Source organism: Carettochelys insculpta, chromosome 2 (genome assembly GCF_033958435.1).
Source record: "Carettochelys insculpta isolate YL-2023 chromosome 2, ASM3395843v1, whole genome shotgun sequence".
NCBI classification, from domain to species: Eukaryota; Metazoa; Chordata; order Testudines; family Carettochelyidae; genus Carettochelys; species Carettochelys insculpta.
In genome coordinates, this window is record NC_134138.1 from 252,772,977 (window position 1) to 252,800,877 (window position 27,901).

The window sequence follows — 27,901 nt, forward strand, 5'->3', positions numbered from 1 at the left end:
GGAACTCTTTGAAATGCTTTAAAATAACTTTGTAACATATGCTGCACATACAGAATTTATTATGGGATGCTGTGGAGTAGTGGCTCTATTATTTGGGCTTCATCATTCATGAGTAACACAGTGATCCTAAACGAAAGACAACAGATTGTTTACCCTACATTAGGCTTTCATGTACAGAGAAAGAACAAAAGGGAGAAAGACACACATATTACACAATATAAACTACTTCAGAAGCATGCTCCTTACCTTTTCTCAGTTGTATATTAAGTCTTTTCCCTATCTTTTTGGTGTTATAACCACTATTTGCAGTGGAGGTAAAAACTTTCTGAGGTGATGGAGTCAGGCCAGATGGTGGTTTCTCTGATGAATTCACACTATGAGGTAGATGTGAGTAAGAGTCTGTTTGATCTGTCTGGTTACTCATTCTAGACATTCTTTGTAATGTGTGAAGTCCAGCATTGTTAATACTCTTGTTGTCAATATACTGCGAATCAGGGCTAAACCGGTTGGAGTAGTACATGTTCTTCTCGCTTTGAGATAACTGTTCATACTGCTCTTTATTTGCTGCAGGAACCACATGGAACCAAATGAGGGGTGTACGCATGGCTTGACGAAACATATGCTGTGCTCTAGGTTTCAGAATGAACACAAAATTGACAAATTAAGACCGGCAGACTACAAGACATTACAAGCACAATTACGAACGTTAATTAAGCAACATGAGTTGACAAACAAAGATGAAACAAATGAAAAACAACTGAATTTGTTCATTAGTCTAATATGGCTGCTTTTTGTTAAGGTTCCTTTCTACAGGGTGACACAGTATGGCTGAAAAATACTAAAAAAGTAAATATAAGTTAAATATGTATTAAAGATCTGTACATGCTGCACATTGCAGTGGCAACTTCAGTCATAATTCTAAAAATGCATCATTTTTCGATTAGGCTTATTAAATAATTAGCAGTATCTTTATATAAACTAACTACAGGGGTGACAAATGAAATATAGTTTTCATTTCAATTTCTTCCAACACAAAATGGACCATTTCTCTCTGGGGCTCTTTCCCATTTATATGTACCTGGGCTAGTCCTCAGAGACTGCGACCCAGTCCCTTCTTCAAACTATCTTCACGACCTTCTTTTTCTGAAATGTCTGTAATAAATTGTTCAGCTGACAACAGATGGTCAATATGTAAATGGAAATATAAATATACTGATGTGCCCTTCATGTGTGTGTGTGTTTTCTTACACCTCAATCGCAAGAAAACTTAGTAAGTAACTTCCTGCACATTAGTAGCCTCATTGAGTTCAATGAGAGTCTTGTCTGTTTGTTGACCCCAATGGGTTTCTGATCATGACCTTAGAATGCAGGTTGTTCAGGACAGGAATTTTTTTTTTTAAATATACTTCTGCACAATGGTGTTTCAATTCTGGTTTGGACTAATGGAAACTAATGCATTACGAAGAATCACGTATGCACAACTGTCATTAGAAGACATCATTCCTGCTGTTGACAATATATAACATATTGAAAAGAAGTTTACTTCTCACAAAACTGTGGTGACAAATTTGTCAAAATATATACAGGAAGTCACTAACTTACAAATGGGTTGTGTTCCAAAAGTTAATTTGTTAGTGACATGTTTGGAACTTGGAATGATTTTCCCATAGAAACAATGTTATAAATCTCTGAGGGTAGTTAGGTTCTCAGACTAGCCCACAAAGGCCTGTTTAACTCATAATGTAGCTGAAATATTGTAAATCTGTTGAATCTGGTGCTTGAGGAGAGGCAAGTTTAATTAGAGAAGGATGAAGGGTAGGTGGTGATTCTGAAGGGAACTTCTGGGCATTCCCTGATTGCCATGCCCTGCCTGCAGGTTCTGCCCTGATTCCTGCAGCCAGCCCCCAGCCACACTCTTTCCCAGAGGATCACCACCAGCTCTGGCAGTCCTCATCCCCATCCAGCAGTGTCATGAGCATGAACCAGAAGACTCTGGAGGAGCAGGTGATGGCTGCGTAGCCAGGATGTAGAGAGAAGCAGTTGTTGACCTTTGTTTGTATATGTGGATGTTTATAAATGTCGGATGTTTGTAATACGTTTCCAGCTCCCAATATGAATATTCACTTTCTTCTCTACATTTTCAGTCAGATATTCTTCTATGAAATATAATCTGTTGTGAGTTGAAATAATTTCCTTGATTTAACATGCTGACCTACCATCAAGTAAATATTTGTAACTTCACAAAATTCTACAGAGAAGCTTCACCTGCTTTGTTTGGCATGTCTTCAGATTTCACACACACAAAAATAAATGTTAAAATTCTTCCACAGACAGTACTCCATACTACCCTCAGATATGTAGCATGAAGTTCTGTATATGTATAAAAAAAAAAATAACCACGATTGATTTTTCAAGATAAAACCAGGCACAGTTTATTATCAGGTAATGGGGAAAAAATGGATCTGTAATGTCTCAGAAAGAAGGGGTAATCTATTTACTGAAAAGTGCGATGTATTCCAATAGCAGTAACTATCCTGTAGTTTTGTAACTTGACTAATTAAAAGAAATATGTTCTAAAACTGTTGACTATTTCTTTCCTCTATAAAAAAATGGTCAGAAAATTTCTTTTTAAATAACTTTATTTCTTGAAATTACTGGAACATGCAGTGGTTAAAGGTTAACAAAAAGTGGTAAGTTGTACGTTAAATGCACTTACTGTTCAAATCTCCTGTTGCGAAGGTCTCCATCATTAATTCTGACAATACAATCATTCTCATGAAAAAGGTTTTCTTGTTCAGCTTTTCCACCTTTCTCCAGTCGTTTTACTAATAATCCCAAGGTTCTAGAACATTAAGATTATAAATGATTATATATCTTAATTTTTCCGCAGTACATAATGTCCCCCTGATTTAGTATGCTTTCATAATAATCACTAAGCCTATTCTCTGTTTAAAGCAGTACTGCTCAGCTGAAGAAACAGCTGTTCTGAAGCAGGCTATCCAAGCTCCAAATCACTTACAAACACTACTTGAATTAGGACACAACCTTATATAAAACTATGACTATTAGGGCATTACATTTTTGAAATAAGATATGCAATACAGTAAACTCTTTCATATCCATCAGGTTGACTGGGAGGTTGCCAGATATTCCACCTAATAGAGAGGTACACCTAGCAATGCATAACACTAAAGAAAAACAAGATTAGATATTAAGAAACAAAGAAAGATGTACACAGAGTACTTGATTTACCAACAACAGTAGTACTGTACACTGTAAACTTATACTGCATTTGCATTTACTTTCACTACACAGTAATTATGGAAAATGTAACTAAAATGTACTTATTGTTAAAAATGCCAGTTACTTGAGAGTTCTGGGTAACAGAATGCTGGATATGAAAGCAGTTACTGTACGGTCTATATTTAACATTCCAGAAAGGCAACCAGTACAATTCAGTTAACATCACAGTAGGCTGATGTGTGAAGCCTGTACTTGTGACTTTTGCACCTTTGGCTCCTGGAATCAACATGAAAGCAATAGCCTGCCTCATCTTAGTAAGGCAACTGGAGACGAGGGCACAGTAAAATTAATTCACACTTCAACTCTTCCAGTTAATGCAGAAATCCTCAGCCATTATTGCTACTATTTGGTTAAAAATAATGATATACCCAATAAAAAACAAGCCTGGAATGGATACGTAGATTTTAAAACTCTCATTTGAGCAAAGTATACCATGCATAACCCAACTGAAAATATGGAAAATAAAAAAGTTGTATGATTTTTTTCAAGTGAGAAGAATCTATAATTGTTACTTATGAAAAGAGTAAGGTGCGGGAAATGAAGACAGAAGTCTGATTTTTAAGTGGACAGTTTACCCTGAAGTACCTGGGTCAACCCTAGTCTAGTTGCTAGAGAAGAAAAATAATTACCATCTGATGCAAAGAGTTGGTTACCTCTGTCTAGTCTGTATTGCACAGGGGCCTAAGCCATCCTTACTGGGATTTCCGAAGAGGTAAATGAATATCAGGGAGGTCCTTAGGATTTATACAGCCCTATGCAGAACTATGAAATCAGTGCTCCATGCCCAACAACAGCCGGAAGAGGAGGGAAGTGGGGTAGACAATGATTTTTCAGAGATGTGATTTTATAATCTTCAGCAATATAAGCATGAAATTTTTAAAGCAAATTTTAAACTAAGTTCCTGTAGAGTAATATAGTAAATTCAGAACCAAACAGGACATACCTGGGGTTGGCACATGCCCGTTAACTCACTTCACTGCCACATGAATAGCACTTTCATAGGTTCAGTATTCAGCTAATAGGTCTGGCAGGTTTTTTAAGTTAACTACCTCCTCTCTGGAGGAAGCACAGCCACAGAACCAGGATGGGAAGAGATGGATGAGTGAACATTAAGATCTGTGGTGCCCCAAATTTTCAGGTGCCCTATGCAGCAGTGTTTTCTGCATAAGGGTAAGAACAAGCCTGATGAACATCCACCCGGAAACTATCCTCTCCTTATTAAAAGTGCCCCTTCAGGTCAGGGGCTGTTAAATTTTGACAAGCCAACAAATAAGCAAACTGGGTCATTGTTCAGGCTGATAACCCAGCATATTACACACATGGGCTGCATCTACATTAGCCCAAAACTTCAAAATGGCCATGCAAATGGCCATTTTGAAGTTTACTAATGAAGCACTGAAATTCATATTCAGCGCCTCATTAGCATGCGGGCGGCAGCAGCGCTTCGAAATTGACGTGGCTCGCCACCGTGTGGCTCATCCAGACGGGGCTCCTTTTCAAAAGGATCCCGGCAACTTGGAAATCCCCTTATTCCTACCTGCTGTTTGGAATAAAGGGATTTCGAAGTTGCCGGGGTCCTTTCGAAAGGAGCCCCGTCTGGACAAGCTGCGCAGTGGCAAGCCATGTCAATTTCAAAGTGCCGCGGCCGCCCGCATGCTAATGAGGCACTGAATATGTATTTCAACTCTTCATTAGTAAACTTCGAAATGGCCATTTGCATGGCCCTTTCGAAGTTTTGGGCTAGTGTAGACACAGCCATTATGTTTACTTTTTGAAAAAAAAAAAAAAATCACCACCTCAACTTCAGCATGTCAAGAGTCAGGACCACATATACCAGTGGTTCTCATCCGCTCCCCACAGGCCACTTATGACCTAATCAGCACACAACTGCAACCCGTGTAACATCCTCAGGGCCATACAGGTGGTATATAAACTGTGTAGATGTGGCCCACTTAAAACAGAGAGAGCTGCCTATGGAGCTCATGGTGAATTAGGTTGAAAACCCCACATATGCACCATTCAAGTCAAACACGTGCCTAGAAGCATCTGAGGAGGCCCATTAGTATTTAATGAGATCCCTTTCATATTTAAAGTTCCGTTCATGCTGGAGTACCTTACTGAATAGGTACAAAAACAGAAGTAGTACCTGTAATTTAGCTTTCCCTGCATAAATTGTTCATACTCTCACAAAGACACACACACCCTTCAAAAACAAAACTGTCCTCCACCCCTTACAAACTAGTCATCCTAGGTCTCCTAGAAGCTGGAGAGAGAGAGAAAGAGCATTACTGAAATTTCTGCTTTTAAATACCCTAGAGCTGGTAAGATGCTATGGTGGTGGGGACCAAACAGGCAAGCACAGATAATGGAGAAAGTGTATATTTGTCAGCAAAAAACATGTGACATTAACACAGCAAACCATCAAACAATTCATTAAAACTGAATTTGTGCACTTCTACTAAGAAGCCATGCAGAACATTCCACAGATGTCCAGCATCATTTAAATGCATCAGTGTCCTGCATCTCTGATATCTCCTGGTCTTGTTAAGTGCACTCCCCATCCTGGCTGTGAGCCTCTACTCATCACATGGCTTCAGAAGAAATCACGTTGTTCTCTGCTCTCAAGCTAGGAACCTGGGCTGCAGTTCCTTAGCACTGGTTGCATTACTTTATATTTTATGTAGAAGTTGTGTTAGAAGATCTGACTTTGGTTTAGACTCTGCATTCCTCTCCCTTCCAAGAGTAATGACAGTGGTTAATATAGTGACCAGACTCTTTAAAGCTACTGTCTTCTTAGAACAAAATCATGACAGTGATAACTTTTCTTAATGACAGTAAAACTGATGCTACACACATAGCTTTTCCCTTAGGCCTATCATTTCCTGGTTTGGAAATGCCCACTTTCTTTAGACATCCTCTGCAGCGCGTGTCTGCCTGTCTGTCTTTCTTTTCCCTCTCTCCCACACCGTGATCAACCTATCTCCCTACACCAATGGTGGTCAACTTGTGGTCCATAGGTTGCATGCAGCCCATTGGGTTTCCATAAGTGACCCTTGACACATTTTATTTGCTGTTGCCCATGGTAGGATTGCCAGATTTTGCTGGTTGCCATCTGCATAGGGCTCTCCCTCCCAACTCCCCACGGGTATTATTAAAGTGACACACACAGAAAACAAGGGCGTGTAAAGTGAGGTGCATGCTGATTGCACACAACATTGACTGTAAGAGTTGTGTGCTCCCTCAGTATCCAAAGTGCTACCACAGTTCAATCAGCACACCCCGACTCACTCTAGGTATGCAAGCACACTTAGCAAACTACCCTGTCCTAGGAGAGTGTCTTGGTTATGACCACCTTGCGGACCACTGAGAAGGAGTGCCACTCATGTGGCTCACTCTCTAGCCTTGGTTTTCCACAGTTGCCATAGTGTTCTTTTCATCTCCAGGCACCTAGCTTTGGCGAAACACGCTTTGCAAACTGTTAGGTAACAGAGATAGGATCCATGAAGCTAAAGGTTTGTCCCATTGTCTTTGAAGCATGTTCTGTGGTATCCTTATGTGCTAAATTGCTTTCCTGATGAGCCTTCCTACAGCCCCCACCAAATCAGATCACCACAGTTATCTGAGCACATCTAACATCCCGCTACAACTATACAGGAACTCTACCTCACCTATTCAGTCACACACAACATTCACAGAATTATTAGAGCTCAGTATTTGTAATGATTACACAGCAATTCCACGTCTGTCACATTCCATAAAACATAGAACTTGTAAATAATAGCTCCTGGTTACATCTATTTTTCTGTGGTTTCAGTGCAAAACATCTAGATCATAGTATTAGGATTTTAGAAGTGTATTGTCTCATTACAAAATATAATTTTACTAGAATGCTCTTTCAGTTGGGGAAATGCACTAAAAACATTAAGAATGGTTGCTTATACAAAATACTTTTATATCTCTAAGTAAAATATAAAGTAATGCAAAAGGAGTGTGCATGCTTTGATTACATCATTTTGTACCATAATTACAGTTTCTATGCAGTCTAAGCTATAGTTAAAGTTATACAATATTTTCATTCCTTCAGCCTTCTTAAATTTTCTCAGGGAGATGAAACCTTTCCTCATTCTACGTCTTCAGGCCAAAAGCCTGGTTTGGAGAAAAAACATTGTTTTTTGTTTTTTTCCCCATGGGTTGGTTTTACTGAAGTCTGACAAAAAGAAATCATTCCATCATGTTAAAAACATGTCTGAATAGAGTAAAAAAATCCAAAACATTTTTGATGAAAATTCCCCCCAGGTAGAGGAGCACCATGAAGCCCCACTTCAGGCCTGAAGTGGGATGTAAGCGGTAATTAGGTCCTTATGCTAGTCCCCTACATTGCATGTCAGTATAATTTATCATTGCCTTTTGGAGAGGACAATACTGCTGGAAATTCCTCCCTAAATTCTGAGCCCTGGTATCTGGAAATCAGAGCCCAACAAAGTAGCATGGCCCAATTGGCCTCCACATCTGTTGAAAACAAAGTCAATCCCTCTCCCCGTTCCGAAGCACAGGTTGGGGAATGACAGCAGGGAAATCCTGCCCATGTAGAGCCTCCCTTACTTTATAGTAGGAGTTGGTTCTCCTCTCCTAAACTGACATTTGAGAAAACAATTCAGCCCTCAAGAGACATCCCCACACACAGTGTCAATAAGGAGCTATCAACAGCGGTTTCAGAGAAAACTATATCTTGCACCCCCACACAGTGATCGGGGATGAGAGAAAGATCCCAGCAATCCACATTCCTTTTCCCTCCCCTCAAAAAACAGATTTTTTCCTGTTCTTCTTGAAAACAAAATGGGGTGTGGGGTATAACTTTTTCCATCCTAATCCCATCTTCTCTTTTGTATGGGGTCAACATCCATGTATTAATCAGGATGTGGGTGTACATATACCTATATACATGTGTATCAAAAGGCACACAAGATGTGCTGGCTTTTATATTCAAATTCAGCACATGAACACATCGTTTAAACCAGGACAGGAACCTTCTGAGTCACTCTAGGGGCTTGTCTGGATACTTGGCTTAATCTAATTCTTGACCTCCCTCCCACCCCTCCACTCTCTGATCTGCTCACCTGGATTATCTTTTTCTGATTTGTCCTCCTTGCTAACTGTTTTTGGTTCTCTGTGCCTTAAATATTGAGTCTGTTCTGGTCTGGCTGTGGTCTGAAGAAGTGGGTCTGTCCCATGAAAGCTCACCCAATAAACTATTTTGCTAGTCTTTAAAGTGCTACTTGACTGCTTTTTGTTTTCAAGATGCGCTTTGTTAAGGTAGAAGATCCTTTACCTCTATTCTAATTAAACATTAAAGCCCTACCATATATAATAGAAAATATAATATTCTACTTGTGCAAATGCTAACACTACTACTGACATACTTTCACACCTATTTGTGTCGCCAGAACACTGGACGTAATTATAGATTTCTTTTTATTTTGAGATAGTCACCAACTATTATATTCCTGACTCTTTTTTTTTTTTTTTTTTGGGTATAATGGTTGTGACACCTATCCCTTCCAGTGAAGTTATATTAACCTAATGCTAATGTAAGACATCTTATTTTCTGCATGATTCATTGTTTCTGAAATACATCTACATAAGTGCTTAAATCTAATAAAAACCTTATTAATTCTAACCACTGGCAAATAATGTAATACAGAAATAAACTACATGTCCAAATTGCAATTAGTCTCATTAAGCAAAGCTTGCAAGTGGTATTAATGAAGGAATGCTCGACTCAGCAGCAGCATCTGGTGTTCATGGAGATCTTGTTTTTTAACTACTGTTAGATCTGGATGGACGAAGGACCCTACCACTGAAATAGCAAAACCAGCAATCAGAGCTGAGTGGAGAACAGAAATTCCATTCTGTTAAAGATTTTTGAGATTTCAAAATCTGTTTTGGTAACAGTTAGGAATAAAGCTTGAAAATTTCTAAATGCTTCAAAAAATCTTGTTTTAAAGATGTTTCAGGACAATCAAAATGTTCATGTTCTATTTTCTCATCTTAAAATTTCAGAATATATAAAAAGTTTAAAATATAAAAATAAAAATTAATTTCAAAAGAAAACATTGTGATGTTTCAGCACTGGCAAAACTTTTCCCACCTACCCCACCAGAAACAAAATGTTGGTGAACTTGATGAGCTTTTTGAAAGAATTTCAGTTGATATAGAACTGTATATTCCAGTGGAATATGGTTCCATCAACACTTTTTGAAACAACTTCACCAATGATCAAAAAGGAGATGAACAGCCTTACTCAAATTTAAACCCACCACCCTCCTGATTTCTAGACAACAGCTGGAAGCATTAGAGATCACATCTCTGTCTTTTTTAACACACACAGACAGCTTATATATTTGGAAAAAAGGCACAATACCATATCAGTTTAAAAACACACACATACAGAGGAATGGTTTCTAATATGATTCTGTCAGAGGCAGAATAATTTTTCCAGAAATTTGGCATAAACCTAATTTCCGATACAATCTTAATAGCAAATTCCTCTCATTACTCCATTATAATAGTAATTTAAAGTAGAGATACACTCCAAAATGTTATTCTAAAAATGGCATTATTTAGATTTGTGTTCATTGTTGCAATGACTGTAGATTATATTTGCTCATTTAGAAGCAAAAGGTCTTTTGTCATCTCTTTGTGGAATCTACAAAGTAAACTGGATTCTTTCTTTGTCAACCATCACCACTAGTGCTCCCGAGCAATGGAGACTTGCAGCACAGATGTGGTTCACACACAAGTATAGTAAACATTTACTACATTCTGCAGCTGGGTCAAGGGCATTAATGAAATGCAACAAGGAAGAGCCTTGTCTGAATTTCTGATTTCAGGACTCCTTTGCAGAGTTGGCTGCTCACGTGTGAGCTGGGGGGTGGGGTTGTTATAAACCTGAAAACCAAGCAAAATTGGTGGTAGGGACCTGCGGGGTGAGAGTATAAAGGGGATACAGTGCCCCTGAGCCTGGTGATTCAAAACAGTCTGGTGATTCAAAACAGCCTGGGGCTCCAGCAGCCGCCACTACTGCAGTGGCCAATGTTCCATCCCTTTAAATCACTGCCAGAGTGCCACCATTTCGCACTCTTGGGGCAATGTGGAGAGTTGTCTGCCCCCCAGCCCTGCCCCTTCTGCAAGCACGGAGACCGCCCTCACCCACACTTACACCTTGCCAATGGGCCCGGCATGGCTGTTGGCCCGCCTGTTGGTGCCATTTTATAAAGTTATTTTAGAGAAAACAGCTACTTTTTAAAGCACAAATACATAGGTGCGCAGCATATTCCTACATAGGAAAATCCATCATATGAGAAAACATCTTAATTAAAAGGCTTTAACAATGTTAAACAAAGGCAAATCATTTTTTATTTTTTTTAAAACAGTAAGGGGTTAACCCTGACCAAATAACATGTTTTAAAAGATAACTAGACCTTGTCTATGCTAGATGATGCCTCATATTAGCGATCAGGTTAACTCACACATTTTGAACAACATAATACATTTTCTCAGTGCAGGCAAGGCCTTAGCCTAGAACTCCACAACACTGAGATTGAATTTCTTAAAAGCTCTGACAAGCCCTCTGCAAAGCCATGACCCAGCAGAAATTACAATAATAATGGTGTATGAAAATTGTTCTTCATGCTGTGTTTTACACCAGCTTAATTTTAACTGATGGGGAGAACAAAGCAGAAATGGCAAACCACAGAGATCTTTTGTCTTTATACTGGTTTTAGATATATAATTAGGAATTTAACTGCTTTAATTATATTAACACTTGCACCACTACATTTCCACAAGGTTCATTAGTCTAATTATACAATTAAAATAAACTAACAGACACACGTTAACGTTTCACTTCTAAGTATAAATTACAATGAATGATAAAATTGGAAATAAGCACAAGTGTTTTACTGACATCTAAATTGCCTGAGCTAGTCTGAGTTCTTTGAAAATGTGAGCTCCCCAAAACTGCCAACCAGCTGTATGGAAATTATCATAATTTATCTTAATAAAAGCTGACAGTGTAAACACCATGAGCGTAATAAGAACACTGCACTTAATACACTTGAATAGGATTCAGCCATCACGGCCCAGTGCACTGAAGTTATTCACCTGGGCTACACTGACACTAGAAGTATGTATCTACAGAAGTTACTGTCAGAATAGATGCTCCAACAAAACTTCTGCTGACAGATCACGTCTACACATAAAAGTGGATTGATCTTTTGATCTGCTCTGTTGACGGAAGGGCCCCCTGTGTGTACACGGCTTTTTTGTCAACAGTTTCTGTTGATAAAATGCATTTTATGAACAGATGTTCCATAAGTTTTGTCAACAAAATCCCAGTGTAGATGCAGTACTAGTTCTAAAGTGATCTGTTTAAAGACGTTTCTGGTAGAAGACATCTTCCAACAAAACTTCTGTTGACAGACTGTGGCCAAACTGGAAAGCAGATCAAAAGAGCAATCCATTCTGTTGGGAAAGAGCAGCTCTCTCAACAAAACAGCCAACCAGAAGCACAGCAGACAGGGCTGCCCGGCATCCCAGAAGCCCTGTCTGTTGACAGAGGGCCCCCAAGGAACATCCAGAATCTGTTGACGGGGGAGTGGCAGAACACTGTCAACAAAAAGCGTCGTGTTCTGACAATTTAATATCGACAGAACACAATGGGAATGTGGATGCTTCAGGGGTTTTGACAACAAAGTGCTAATTTTGTCGACAAAACACTCCAGTGCACACATAGCCCTACGGCCCATGATCTAGTTGTAATTGAATTAACTGAGACAAATGAAAATGGTCAAATAAAACTGTTTTAAAAAGTAACTAACATGCAAGGCAATCATTACAGCAAAAATACCCTTATAAAACTACCGATTCTCAAACAAAAGAATAGGGTCATTGACACATACAAATCATTTCAGTGATAAAATGTTCACAGATGATTTAACTAGAACACAAAAAATATATAAATTTTGTCACACTAGAAAGAGAGGCCTTTTCTCGTCAATTAAATGGTCATAGCTGATAGGCCCCAAACAGGACACTAATCCAAACACTTCCTACAGTAATAAAATATTTCATTGCTCACACTAATGATATTATAGTAGTCCTTAATCTGATTCCTGGGGCTTAAGCTTGATTTCCATATTGGGACACTCAGTTCTCAGCCTGACTGAGATGATGAGGTTCCATATAACCTTAGGGAGAAGGATGTGGGGAAAAGAATGCTTTGGTTTACTCAAGAGAGCAGCCTGTCTGGATGATGAAGAAATGGGACTGACTGGCACCAAAGGAAAACTCTCCATGTCATTTATGTCTTCAAGAATTAAGGCTACAATGCAGGGCCCTGAAGGTAAGGACTCAACTAGAAGGATTTTCAATACTCCAGTGAGGACACAAAAAACACCCATACATCATTATATCAGCAAAAGTACAGTGTCATTTTTTATAACCATATGTGACAGCAAAAATAAAATCAGACAGAGGAATTTTAGCACAATCAATGGCAAGCAGATGTTGCTTCAATCTTCTGTGCATCAAACAACTAGAGTAGCAAAACAAAGGAGTACATTTTACTGAAAAACAGCAACAAATTTTACTAGGATTTAACAACTATGGAACAAAAAGGGCCTGACATACATATTGGAAATGGAAAAAAAAAATTAGAAAAGAGCAATGTGGAACAGCAAAAAATCTATAACAATTCTTTAGCATGGAAACTGTAGGCATGTCAGTGTCTACCTTAACACAAAGAATATTTACACACCAAAATCTTGTTAACGTAACGTTAAGATCGTAATTTAAGCTGCCACATAAGGAAATTCATAGCTCAGTCTCTGCTATTCTATCCCTTCTTCACAAAATATCTTGCAGGACAAGATATATAAATATTACAATAAATTCAGATCAAGTTATACAACTTTAGAAGAGTAACAGAGAGGAAGTCGTGGTAGTTTATATACTATCAAAACAAAAAGCAGACAAGTATCCACAAACCTGGAAATCCACAAATCCACAAACCTGGAAACCCTGGACGCCCTATCATTTCAGGTGTTGGCACCCTTGCCAGCGGACTATCCAGTTACGTGGACTCCCTCCTCAAACCCTATGCCACCAACACTCCCAGCTATATCCGAGATACCACCGACTTCCTGAGGAAATTACAAAACATCGGAAAAGTTCCTGATAGCACCATCCTTGCCCCAATGGATGTAGAAGCTCTAATATTCCACATAAAGACGGATTACAAGCAATCAGGAATACCATCCCTGATGTCACTAAAACCAATCTGGTGTCTGAGCTCTGTAACTTTGTTCTCACACACAGTCATTTCCGATTTGGGGACAATTTATACCTCCAGATTAGTGGAACTGCTATGGGCACCTGCGTGGCCGCACAATATGCTAATATATTTATGGCTGACCTGGAACAACGATTCCTCAGCTCTCGCCCCCTATTACCCCTCCTCTACTTAAGATACATTGATGACATCTTTATGATTTGGACCCATGGTACAGAGACTCTAGAAGAATTCCACAGAGATTTTAACAATCTACACCCCACCATCAACTTATGCCTTGATTACAACATGCAAGAGATACATTTCCTGGACACTACAGTACTAATCAAGGATGGCTTGATCAGTACCACACTGTACCGAAAACCTACTGATCGTTATGCTTACCTACACCCTTCTAGCTTCCATCCTACACACATAACTAGATCCATTGTTTACAGTCAAGCTCTTAGATACAATCACATTTGCTCTGATCCAAATGAGAGACCAAAAACTACAAGATCTTTACCAAATATTCATAAACCTGAATTACCCACCAGGAGAAGTAAAAAAACAAATCAACAGGGCCAGACGAATACCCAGAGACCAGCTACTCCAAGATCGGCCCAAAAAAAGCCAAGAACAGAACGCCACTGGTCATCACCTACAGCCCCCAAATCAGACCAGTGCAAAGAATTATTAAAGACCTACAACCTATCCTTAATTAGGATGCCACGCTCCAGAAGGCCCTGGGTGACATACCTGTTCGCTCCTACAGACAACCTCCCAACCTCATGAGGATCCTCACTAACAGCCACAGTCTATACCCCAGGAATACCAGTCCTGGAGCCTTTCCTTGCAACAAAGCCCGCTGCCAGCTTTGTCCACATATCTTCTCTGGAAATACCATCACTGGACCTAACCAGCTTACTCACAGAATCACGGGCACTTTCTCATGTTCCTCCACTAACATCATATATGCCATTATGTGCTAACAATGCCCAGATGCTTTGTATATTGGACAGACTTCTAACTCCCTTAGACAAAGGGTCAATGGGCACAAAACAGACATCAAAACACTCCAGATCCACAAACCAGTTAGTCAACGTTTTAATGGTATGGGGCATTCTATTAATGACCTAAAGGTATGTGTGTTACTGAAAAAGAACTTTCACACCGTTCTTCAAAGAGAAACAGCTGAGCTGGCTTTTATATTCAAATTCGGCACATTAACACGTGGTTTAAACTGGGACGGGAACTTTCTGAGTCACAATAGGGGCTCGTCTGCATACTTGGCTTAATCTAATTCTTGACCTGCGCCCCCCCACCCCTGCACTCTCTGATTTGCTCACCTTGAGTATCTTTTTCTGATTTGTCCTCCTTGCTTACGGTTTTTGGTTCTCTGTGCCTTAAATATTGAGTCTGTTCTGGTCTGGCTACAGTCTGAAGAAGTGGGTCTGTCCCACGAAAGCTCACCTAATAAACTATTTTGCTAGTCTTTGAAGTGCTACTTGACTGCTTTTTGTTTTAATTTTAGAAGACGACGACGACTTTGGTTTATATGATCTAATTTACCTATGATAAACTCAATGTGATGGAGAACCTCATCTTTGGATCTGCCTTGCACCATACAACCATCTAGAACAGCGTTTCTCAAACTAAGGTCTGTGAGAAAAAGCTAGGAGAGCCCACAGACCCCACTTATCAATTCTTCCTCAACTCAGGCATGTTCCTATCTGCCTTGGTTCCATGCAGCTCCCAGAAATGTCATCCAGGACCCTTACTGAAGCCCCTAGCTGCATGGTGGCCAGGGAAACGCCACATCCTGCCCTCACTTGAGTTCCTGCTCTGTAGCTCTCATTGGCTAGGACCCATGAACAATGGCAGCAGCTTTGTGGGATGGGGGCAGAGGGGTGGCAGTGACTCATGCAGTTCCAAGGGCAGTTCACCAAGCCTCCCTGTCTGCACCTCCCCCAGGACCTGGAAGCCACTTTCTGGGAGCCACAGTAAGCACCAAGAACCAGCACCCCTTTCTGTATGCCAAGCTGCAGTCCCCATTTGCACCCAAACTCCCTTGTCGGAATGGCACTGTACCCCCTCCCACAAAAAAAAAAAACCTGCCTCAGCCCAGAGCCCCCCTCCTGGACCATAAACCATAACCCCAGCCCCATTTCACCACATATACCTCCTTCCATGTTCCAAATCCCTGCCCCAGCCCAGAGCACACCCGCCCACTGACATCCAAACCCCCCTCCCAGATGGAGTTCTCACCCTGCACTCCCTTGTGTACCACAAACCCCTCATTTAGGGTCTCACCGCAGAGCCCATAACCCCAGTCAGAGCCTCCACCCACTCCACACTTCAATGCCTGCCCTAAATTCACGCTCATTCCCCAAACTCCCCTTCCCAAGCCAGAGCACTCACCCTCTTCTCCAGCCTGAAAAAAGTGAATGAAGGTCGGGGAGAGTGAACAAAAGAGGAAGAGGGATGGAGAGGAGAGAGTACCAGCAGATTCTTGGAGAAGGGGCGGGGGGGGGGGGTCACCCAAATTTTTAAAATCAAAATGGGGTCACTGGGTTGCTAAAATTTGAGAACTGCTGATCTAGCTAGAAGAAGACTAATTTCCTTCCTTCCCCATAGTGAATACCTATGATGCCAATCACAGAAACCAATTTTCTTATTTTTCCCTGGGGGTTCCTGATCCCCATTCTGCCCTATGGCCCCTGCTCTGCCCCACCAATTGCTGACCCATCATCCTCCTTCTGAGTATGCCCGACAATCATTCTGCCTTTGTTTGTCCCTGCTTCTTCCTCCCGCCCAGTGCCTCCCTGCCCACTGCTGAACAGCTGATCAGCCTTAACTGGGAGGCAGCATGTGAGGATGTCAGTAGGCAACCTGCAGGCTCATCACTGAGCACCCTTTTATTTTTCCCAATGGGTTCTCTGGCCCTGGAGCACCCACAGAGTCCTCTGATGACAATGACAGGACAAAGTAATGCACTGTTTTGTTGCTGTCAGCCCAGCACAATGAACCTTAGAAATCTCCAATGACTGGTAGTACCACCATATGGAAGTGGGCATCCTGGAGGTTGAGGGTGGCTAGCCATTCACCGCAACCTAAGGAAGGAAGGACTGATGTTCAGAAAAATCAACCAAAATCATATGTATTTGATTAACTTCTTGAGAATCTGAGGGTCCAATATGGATCTTTAACCCCATTGTTCTTGAATATAAGCAAAGTCCCTTTCCTTAATGTTGACAGTGAACATATATGGCTACTAGAGTAAGCACAGTTGGAGCAGTGGCTTATGAGATGGGTCTCTATAAAAGCTGAGTGAGAGAGAGTGCTATGGAAAGAAACTGGATAGTCTCAAAAGTTCATAGGGTCCATTTGTCTGTTATGACTTCCCAAGCAATCCAGGAAGGAGGCAATCTGTCCCCAAGTGGGGGGAAAGGTATCAGAAAGTCCACTGTCTTTTGAATTGCTGCCTTAGAAGGGGGAAAAATGGGTCAATTCACCAGAGATGACTAAGGAGAAGGAGGCTGATTCAAAGTAGAGTTGGGGAACACCCTTCTCTGGGCTTTGCACCTCCTCCTTGAAAAATCACGCTGCCTTGACAGGTAGAGAAGTTGCTTATAATACTGTTGTTGCAGGGAACTATACTGTTGCCTACTGGAGGCTGGGGTATAGACGACTAATACATCAAAAATAGCATGAGAGTTTTGAAAGAATGTAAAGTTTTGAAATAAAACAATCAATCATAGGAAGAGAGGTTGGTGGCTGAGGTATGAACCCAAGACAACAATTGCTCCAGTACCACAGGTGAGAGTGCCAAGAGAGTCTGAAACTGAAACTAAGGCTGAAGACTGCACTAGTGGTGACACAGTGTGTGCCACAGCCAAACAAGTCACCAGAGAACAAGCCAAGCTCTTGCCATGTTTCTCAGGTGGTTCTGGGCTTAATACCACTCTGAGAATCTGCATGACAGCTAAGGAGACACTGCAGGAGATACTACCAACACAATGGACTCCGGCAGTGAAGAAAGAGTTTGGTACAGAGAAGTAAAGCAATTCTTCATTGCCTCATCAGGCCACCGTGTTGTTGCTATCAACAATGCTGGCACTGAACTGACATTCATTGGTACCAGATTCAATGGCCCCCCTGCCAACAGCATAATGCCAGCATCTTCCCACCATGGTACTATGTCAGTAGCTCAGCTCTGGGTACCTGAATCATTGTGAAGGTTTTGGAGAAGACGACTGACTCCTCTTTCTCTGCTAAGAGGAGGTCCAGTCCAGGAGTCTGTTACAGACAACTGCTCTCACACTTGCTGACTACATGCAGGTCCTAGGGCAGTCACTTGATGCTCCATGAGGTAGGTACTGTTTTAGGCACAGGTCTCCACAAATCTCCTATCTTATTCTAGAAAGAGCAGCGTATACTGAACCTCTCCTTATTTTTTCCCTCATCGAGACACAAAAGGCAGGATTTATGGGATATACAACACCTGACATGACAGGCAGTGCTTAACATATGGCCAATGCAGCATGCAGACTATTGAAACTATTAAAAAAATTAACTTTAAATACAAATAAAATTTAATGTATATTAACCAGTTCCAGATAACACAGGAAGTTAAACTGGCTAACTAAGAAGGAGAAAAAAATCCCCATGAAGTAAACTGCAAAACAAGCTCTGATTCACGCAAAGGATGGTGAAAAGGAACTTAGGGGTTCAAGGAGGAACTTTAGGTAAGCTCAAGAGGGGCCAGGAGGAGGTGCAGGGTACACACCCCAGAATAATGCAGTTAAATCTACTAATTCCCTATGAAGCCAGCACAGGCTGATGGAGGAATTCTCCCTGAGCCATCGATCATGTCTCCGGGTGGGGAATTATCTATTCCAACAGAAGAAACCTGCTTGTTGATGTGCTACAGTGGTGGAGTGACAGCAATGCAGCTGCATCACTACCACATTTTAAACACAGACAAGCCCTCAGGAAGCCAAACTGCACTTTAAAGCTTTGAAATATTTCCTTGTGTTACAAATAAATGTTCAAATCGACCCCTACTTGTTATAAGGATCTCGGCTATTGCTGGCAGAATGTGACTTAAGGTCATGCATCCTACCAGACATAACACAAAAGTATGAGTGATAGACGGACCACAGCATCCTTCACTCTGAAAATCTTGATTATGCCAGTGACAAAAAAGTTTAACTGCTTTTGGGTGGACATTAGCTTTGTTTGTTTCACTGAGTAGCGCAAGGATAGTAAGCACAGCCCCTTTGAAAAAAAAAAAATGAATTGACTGTTCCTGCCCACCCCACCATTTATCCTTGCTGTTTCTGTTTAAAAAAAAGTGCATGCATACACATATATCTTTGAAGATGCAACTGTTCCATGGAGACATAGGCAAGAGTCATTGAAAGTGCATCTAGTCCAGTCAGTTAATTTTTTCTGAGGAGATTATGTCCCTCCCTTGCAATTTATTACTTTTTCTCATTATAATGGCCTGACCTGATTTATGTAGACTTTATAGCACCATTAGGAATAACAAAAAAGCTGACAATCACAACATGATAAAGTAAATGCTATATTGCTTATGCCTCACAACAGGGTGGGCTTTTCAAAAATTTCTGCATTAGCTTTACTGTATGACAAAAATACAAAGCAATTTGAAGGTGACATCAGAGAAGACTGTACTTACTCGGCTTGTCGACACTAACTCCCTACTTTGAAAGGAGCATGGTAAGCAAGATGTCAGGAGATTATAAATGAAGTGCTGCGCTGCATATGCAGCACTTCATTAAGCTAATTCTCCCACACGGCAACTTCGAAGTGTTAAACTTTGAAGTGCTGGCTCACGTGTAGCCGCAGCTCACCCGCCGGTACTTTGAAGTGCCTGGGCAACTTCAAAGTCCCTTTACTATAAAATTTTGAGGAGTAAAGGGGCTTTGAAGTTGCCTAGGCACTTTGAAGTACCGGTGGGTGAGCCGCGGCTACACACGAGCCGGCACTTTGAAGTTGCTGCGGTGGAGAATTAGCTTAATGCAATGCTGCACATGCAGCGCAGCACTTCATTAATAATCTCCCAACACCTTAATTACCATGCTGCTTTGAAGTAGGGAGCTAGTGTAGACAAACCCACTGTAGTGCAAATAATTTTTCCATTATTTTAAAGGTACATAGTTTTCAAAAAGAACTTTTTCCTAAACTCTCCACCAAACAAGTATGTTTGCAGGAGTTGTGATTCTAGTGGTGTTATGGCTATGGCATTAAGCTGGAATTCAAAGGATTCTGGCCCAGAGACTTCTTATGTGACTTTGGTCAAGTCATTTATCACTCAGTGCCTCCAAATTTAACTTTCACAATAGAGATGACAATATTTTGCTACCTCACAGGAGTGCTGTGAAGATCATTTCACTCCTGTTTGTGCTCAGATACTTAGCAGAAAGTAAATGATACAGAATTAAGGGTCACTGCATAGTAGGTTTGCTCTGGAGAAATCAATGTAATCTTTTGCAGTGTGTTAAAGTCATATTTTTAAGTTTTATATGTTTTTGTTAACTGAAAAGGATTCGGGTTTTAGTACTGTCTCTCTTTAGCTGTTTAAAAGGCAGCGTTTTAATAGATTACAATTAAGATGAGTGAGAAAGACCATGTGCCAGAGGTCAGCAACATCTGAGAACCACCACCAGATAACATTAGCATTTAGGGACCGTAAAGACTTTGGGGCAGAGATAGGCTGCAGCTCTGAAGAACTGGAGAATTCAACTGGAGAAACAGTAAAAGCAAATATGGCAACTCATAAGAAACTGGGGATTGGAAAAACTAATTCTATCATGTTCTAATTTAGAAGCAAGAAACTATGTCTCAAAACTTTCCTAAAACTCAAACTAAATTTATTGTTACTGTATGTCATCCAAGGGGGACTATTAAACACAACCTGGTCAGTTTCAACATACGTCAATTAGTGTGATCCATAACTTTAAATCCAACTCTTTCAAAATTATTAAAGTTCAACTTCAAAGTGTGTTAGACTTTTCGGGACACTTGCCTTTATTAAAAGGAACAAAAAATACTAGAGGAGAAACAGTTGAAAAGTACACAGTATGCAGTGCACCTTTCATGTTTTACAATGTACCTGGTGTTCTTAAAAAAAGCATCTACTTTATGCAGTCATTATATACAGTATAAACTTTGCTTCTTACTTTCAAGAACCACATAAAGAGCCTGGCAGCTCCTTACTGAGATTCTACTTACTGAAGTAATTCCACTAATGGAAAAGAACTACTATAAATAAGCACTCACAGGACTGGCTGATATTTTTCCATAAAAAATAAATTATACTATTTCAATATGAAATGACAGAAATTACACTATATAAAACTCAATTTTATGGGTGACATATCTCTTATACACCTCGATTTATAAGACAGTATTTTGGGGCTCTGTAGTATGGTATTAATGTTTAAAGATGATCCAAAAAATGAGAAGGCTGAAAAACCAAAATTAAAATATATAATTCAACAATTTGTTCAAGCTAATAATTATGGTCCCCTGTATTTTAGCAGGCACAAATCATGAATTAAACTCATGGCTTTTTCAACAGATATTGTACAGGTCGAACTGCTCTAATCTGGCACTCTCTCATCCAGTAACCTCCACAGTTTGGCATGATTTTACTTAGGTAGCTATCCAAGCTTCCTGTAATCCCATAGTTTGTTTACAGCCACTAGTCCTGGCTCTTCATGTTCTGTGCCATTATTTAGCTGTAATTTACCCCTAAATGTCTTCTAAGAGCCCAGTAAGCAGTGGAAGCGTTGGTAATGCTGCTAGACAATATTGACCTCCTGTAGTTCAGCAAATTCTCCAGTTTGATACTGGTCAGGTCCCAAGGGGGCCGGACTAGAGAGGTTCAACCTGTAGTTCCACTGACTTCCTGCGTGGAAAATTCATATAGACTAACAGTAAAATTTCATTTTCAAAACCCTCTGCAAATCTTACCGCTGAAATACATGATTTTTACCGACTGATTAGATTTGGTAGGTTTTTAGAGCGACTAATAAAAACCTTATTACATTCCTACAAGGACTGTTGATCTAATCCCTACTTTCTCCATGAGGGTTGGCTACATGAAAAGAACAATGATAGCAGAACAAATAGAGTGCAGCTGTTTTGAGAGATTTGAGACAAAAACAAAGCAGGAAAAAAATCACCACACACCACTGTATTGAACTAATTATCACTCCAATTAAGATGTGGCCAACAATTTTGATGAGAAATTCCCATCTCTCCCAGCACTGTCCACAGCTACATAACAATGCAGAAATCACAGCATGCTATTACCTCCTATCTTTATTTATGAGATTGTGAGTAAAACATTACTATACTGCTGACTGAACTCACTGAAGACTGAGTCAGGTCACTCATGGGAGAGAGAGTCACCATATTATGGCAGTTTGCTCTTATCTCTTAAAGTCCTTATGGAAAATTGCCTTCAGTTCAATAAAATTATTACTTTTGTCACAGTACTACATGTCAGTACAGCTAATGAAGCATAAAGGTTAAAATAATAATCAGAAATAAAGTTTTTAAAACCATATTCATGGTTCCATTGTTGAAGAAAAATGCATAGTGTGCATAGAAAAATGAATGACATGAGTATCTGATACAGTGACACTTGTGTCTAATAAATTTAAACTAAAATTGCTGATAAATAGGTATAGTCTTGTAAGAACATAATATCCTTTCATTGTGTAATCTAAGATTACATTTTTTAGAAATATAGTTGGTCCCTTTTCACCTTAAAGTGAAGAAATAGCGAATGCAATTACACTTCAAGATAAAGGTAATCTTCCTCCCCCAAATAAAATCCTACTTATATTCTTGATGGATTGGCTCTTTTTCAGTATGCCCGCAAGCTTTAAATCCCCCATGGTGAATAATGATTGGTACAAAAGTAATAAAAATTTCCTGAGAATACATTAACGTTTCGATTGATATACTAAAAGTCTACTTCAGCAAAGCAAATGGAGTGTTCTGTTGACTAATGCAATCCTGAAAGTTATTTTAATGTAAATCACCTGCATTGCATTCATTTTTTTTTCTGAAACTTAAGACTTGAGAAATTTTTCCCTTTTGTCATTTAATGAAATTTAAGGCAGGTATGCATTCTACACAACATACTCCTATACTTCAAAACCCCATATTATAGGCCTTTCTTCTTTTTTTTCTCCCCCCCTGCCCCCAGCACAGGGGACACTATTTAATACTACACTGAAATTCTTTTTCTTTCAATCTTACTTGTAAAATACACATACATGAAGAATTCTCTGGGTTAGAATGATACTTTGGTAAATGACTAACCAGACAGGAGGAAAAAGATGCACAAATACTATAGTGAATTAAAGAGATAAAATAACTGTATGAGCGTCTGAAATAAATCATTCATATCTTTGCGATTCAAGTTTTCAGCATGTTACAATAAAATTTTTATTATTAATTAAGAGACATTTTTCTTCTCTTTACGTGCTACCTTCATTCTAAAGTGTACAGAATGAGTAAGGATGGCAGAATGATTCAATCATTTTAAGTCAGTAAAACTTCCTCTTGGGGAAAAAACTGTTATTTTATATAAAACCTACAAGAACTTATCAGGAGTAAGCATAACCAAGATAAAAACACAGCAGGTTAGGATTCAGTTAAAACTGTACATAATACATTACCTTCCTCCTCGGGCACTGAAAGGCACTACATGGATTCCCAAAGGCCCACCATCGTTGGAGACTTCGACGAGCTTTACCATATCGCTGTGAGACAACGACGAATGAGGGAGCATGAATATGTACCATAAATGAACCAACAAAAAACCCCCTCACATATACACACACATGCACACACAAAACAAAGCTATCCAAGAACTTAACCAATGGTGATGGAAGCAATGCTGAAATACTACATACCTGAATATTATTCTGATGGCATGAAAGGAGATCAATTATCAAAAACAATTCCATTAATAACTCAAATGAAAACTGAACTAACCCTTTTTGGTAACCTTAATCAATTCCATGAATTATGTAGAGCACAACACCAGTTTCATTCATATTTAATATACACCAGAATTTGGTTTGTGACTTTTTCGTTAAATTTAAGCTGTCTTGTCTATAGGCACATGGAGGGTTCAAACTTAGGATTTTATCTCTTTTTCAATTTTTGTGTCCAATATGGCACAATCAATTTTTCTCAAAAGTATAAACTAACATAGCCGTACAACCTTCAGCTATCCAATGAAAACCTACTCTACCCTTTAAGTTTAATATAAGGCCAACACTACACTAGGAGGAATATTTAAGTTTTAAATGGTTAAACCTCCTTCATTTTTGGAAAGCACAAACACCATTGAATGTCTTGTGTTCCTACAAAATTTGTATACAACAAAACCTCAGACTTATAAACAGCAGAGTTATGAATTAACAAGTCAACCAAACACCTCATTTGAAACCAGATGTAGGAAATCAGCAGCAGAGACAAAAACAAAAAAGGAAATGTATTACATTACTCTATTAAACTAATAAAAAAAATAGAAAGATTTTTTTAAAAAAAAAGACGTGACAAGATGAGGAAAGTTACTTCGCTTTTTTCACTTAAGTGAAGATGGCTTAAACCAGAATTTTTACTTGGCATAACAATATTTCAAAGACGTATTATATCAATGTCCACTTGTAAACTTTTGAAAGAAACCACCACAATGTTTTGGTCAGTGTCACAACCAACCTCCATTCTTGAGATGTTCATAACTCTGAGGTTCTGCTGCAGTGAGTTTACAACAATTATTTCTGTTTATGTGAATTTATAAATCTTTATTTCTGTTTTTTGCAAAGCAATAAACTTAACGTGCCATATGGCAGACATGCAGAACTGATTTGGAGTTATACTTTCTGCTTTGAAAAGAAAAAAAAGCAAGTCAGTCAAAGATCCAAAAAGCTCAACAAATTTTTTCCGAAGGTAGGAGAAGTAAGCCTGAAGCAAATCTCCTTATTTCTCAACAACCACACATTTTGGAACGATTTGGTTTGGGAACCAACAGTCATAAAAGAATACAAGCCAATGAGTCAAGATCTCAAATCTAACACTTCAAAACTTTAGGAACAAAAGCTCTGAATCTAAATCTGAACATGTGGTTTTGCTGGTCTCTAGTACCATACTTTGTTCATGATACTTAACTCTGTATCACACATTTCATTTTGCTCCTAACCTCGAGATTCCCACCAGTAAGGGATTGTCCACATATGACAATGCACACTATAGGGAGTTAGTTTTTGAAGTGCACCAATATATTGTGTACTGCCTTCTGTAGACACTGCTGGTGTGTCCTAAAATTTTCTTAGCAAGCTCTGTCATAGTACTGTTTAAAATAATCCTACACTGAAGTTCACTGGAGAACTTTTAGCACACATCAGCAGGATCTACGTGGGCCAGTTAATGCACAGCATGTTGGTGCAGTTTAGAAGTCACATCCCTCTAGCATGCACTACTGCACCATGTGTGCAAGCACTAAGAAAACTCCCACTACATATTCAGTTGATGTATTTTGCTGAACTGATCTCTAAACATAGAGGAGAGGTGGTGTTAAAAAAAATAAAGGAAAAAAAGTCTAAGATAAGGAACAAGAAGCATTAAATTTGATATTAAAATTGTAAATACTCTAATTATCAAATAGTATTTTAAATTATACATCCAGAATTTTGCAAATAGGATATGCAACATGCTATTGTTTAATGTACAGTAATGCAATTAGTATAATATTTATGCCACTTTAATCCCCATGACAATCAGCAGCTCTACAAACAAAGGGATCAATTTTAAAATATACTCATCCCTCGCTTTACGAGTGCAATTGGTTTCCAACTTTCTGCTTGTAGGCAGAAACTCTTAAGATTCTTAAATTCCTATTAAATTACATGTTAAAGTCTCTGATTAGTTCCTAGGGCTCCCAACTTGGGGAAGAAGTGGCAGCAGGTGGTGCTACTTTTGAAAGTTGAGTGAACCTTGGGTTGGGGAGGGTTAAAGGCCTGGGGTAGTTTAGAGCTGTGGGGAGGGAGGGCAAAAATCTGGTGGCGGGCTGGGGGGTCGGGCTATCTGACTGCAGGCTGATAAGAGGGTCTGGCTGCTGCAGTTTGCAGCCACGGGGGTAGTGGGAGTTGGGCCGCTGGGGTTACAGGCAGAGGCAGCGGGGTCTGGCCACTGGGGTTACAGGCGTTGCAGGAGGGGCGGTTCTGGATATGGGGCCGCAGGGGTTATAGGCGGCTGCAGAGCGGTTTGGCTGCAGGGGGTACGGGTGGCCGAAGTGGGGTCTGGCCACAGGGGTTACAGGTGGCAGGGACTGGCTATGGGGCTGCGGGGGGGTACAGGCAACTGCGGTGAGTCTGGCCTCAGGGGCATAGAGGTGGCCGCAGAGGGGTCTGGCTGTGGGGGATACAGGCAGCTGTGAGATCAGGCTGCAGGGCCGCCAGGGGTTCAGGCGGCGGGGGGTGGGGGGTGTGTTCAGGTTGTGGGGATAGTAAGGGGGTTCTGGCTGCCACAGTTTAGGGCTGCGGGGGGTGCGGGGTGTCTGGCCACGGGGCCAACAGGGGCATCAAGCTGCCATGGTTTGGGGCTGCGGGGAGTGCAGGCAGCAGTGGGTTGTCAGGCTGTGGGGCCAGCAGGGGGTCTGTCTACAGCAGTTGGGGCTGCAGGGATGGTGGGGGGAGGGAGGGTCAGACTGGGGGTTGGAGCTGGGGGAAAGGGGATAAGGCTTGTATGAGTGGGGGAAGTTCACTCGTAGAGTGAACTAGGCTAGGTAAGTGTTTCCCTTGTTTAAGCGAGTATTCGTAAATGAAGTGCTCATTTAACGAGGGATGAGTATACTTGGGAGTGTAATGAATCATTTCCAAACCAATATCACAGACAGACCTGGGTCAGACTTTGCAATGAAACTCAAAGGGCACAACTCCTTGTTTTAAGAATTCATCATGACACATCAGTTACTGCATCTTTCCTAGAGTGAAGCTGAGCTTCAGGTTATGCCTATCACCATTCTGAGGTTTTGTTCTGCCTGAATAGTCATTCTCTGCAAAACTCCTCCTTCCCTGGGAATTCATTCACTGCATTTGTGGAAGAAATAAGGACCTTCAACACCCAAACTCTCACCTGCCAATATTTTGGGATAGTCTGTTGGGTCCATTCCTTCCCCCATCATTGCTGCCAAACCCTAAAGTGCTGTAGGGTTAAGCATCTTTGTGTGGAGACAGAAAAATCCACCCACCCAACCTTTATCAGAGGAATAGCTCTGAAAATGCTCCACATCTCTGCTGCTAAATCACTAGTATGGACCTCTTAACAAAGAGGCTTAACAAGGTGAAAAGGGCAAAACGGAAATATCTGTTTTATCCAGAGTTACAATCAAAATAAAATGCACATTACGAGTCTATTTTTTTCCTCACATTACCAAACTTGCTGTAGCAAGAGCTCCTTTACCACTCTAAATTTTAGTGTTCAAAAAACTATGACAAAGTATCAAAGTAACTTACTCTAAAGAAAAACTGGTAGTGCTCTCCAAACCACTGTCTGCATGTCCAACTGGTTCAACTCTGCTGTTCTCCTCCTCTGTCCCATCTTCATCCTGGAAATAACAAAATGTCCTCCCTTAATATTCCATTTGTTTTTTAATGTTGATTACTATATCCAAGATGGACATGTAGACTTCAATGACTGGAAGTTCTGTCTAACACTACAAACACCTTTTTAAGTTACTTCATAACTGTATGTTTTTCTGTAACATATGTGGACAACTATTATCATGATGCACTGCTAGAGTTTAACAGTAAATATGAAATGAGATGGAAGAAAATCCATCAAGGTCAAGTATGGTTTTAAAATGTTACACAAACTAAATGCATAAAATAAAAAAGATGAGGAACAATTTGTCAACTAATAAATTTAATTCTGTCATTAATCAGCTTACTGAAGGAGTTAAATAGACACATTCTACTTGAATGCTTATTACATTTTAAAAAATATGTTAAGTTGTATCAGGTACAATGGCTCCTGAATTTCTTTGCCAGGTACCCTCTCCAAAGTTATTTTCTGAAAAGCTCCAACAAACATAAGAGGAAACTTAATAATTACACAGAGGAAACAGCAAAAAGTGATTATCCTCAAAGTGCTATCAAATGCACTAAGAGATCAAACTGAAAAGCACTGGGGAAATACAGAGTAAGGTTCTGC

The 27,901-nt window shown here is 40.0% G+C and overlaps 1 protein-coding gene across 8 annotated transcripts in view; it reads right to left on the minus strand.

The window, feature by feature from the left end:
- The window catches only part of PARD3 (par-3 family cell polarity regulator), a 735,311-nt gene that overhangs the window by 291,890 nt on the left and 415,520 nt on the right, over positions 1-27,901 (minus strand). For all 8 annotated transcript variants that reach the window (XM_074984984.1, XM_074984976.1, XM_074984978.1 and 5 more), the window contains 4 exons: positions 27,205-27,296; positions 23,359-23,442; positions 2,717-2,842; positions 247-629 (listed from right to left, as the gene is read on the minus strand). In XM_074984984.1, coding sequence (XP_074841085.1) covers positions 247-629; positions 2,717-2,842; positions 23,359-23,442; positions 27,205-27,296 — 685 coding nt within the window. The remainder of the gene's footprint in view (positions 1-246; positions 630-2,716; positions 2,843-23,358; positions 23,443-27,204; positions 27,297-27,901) is intronic.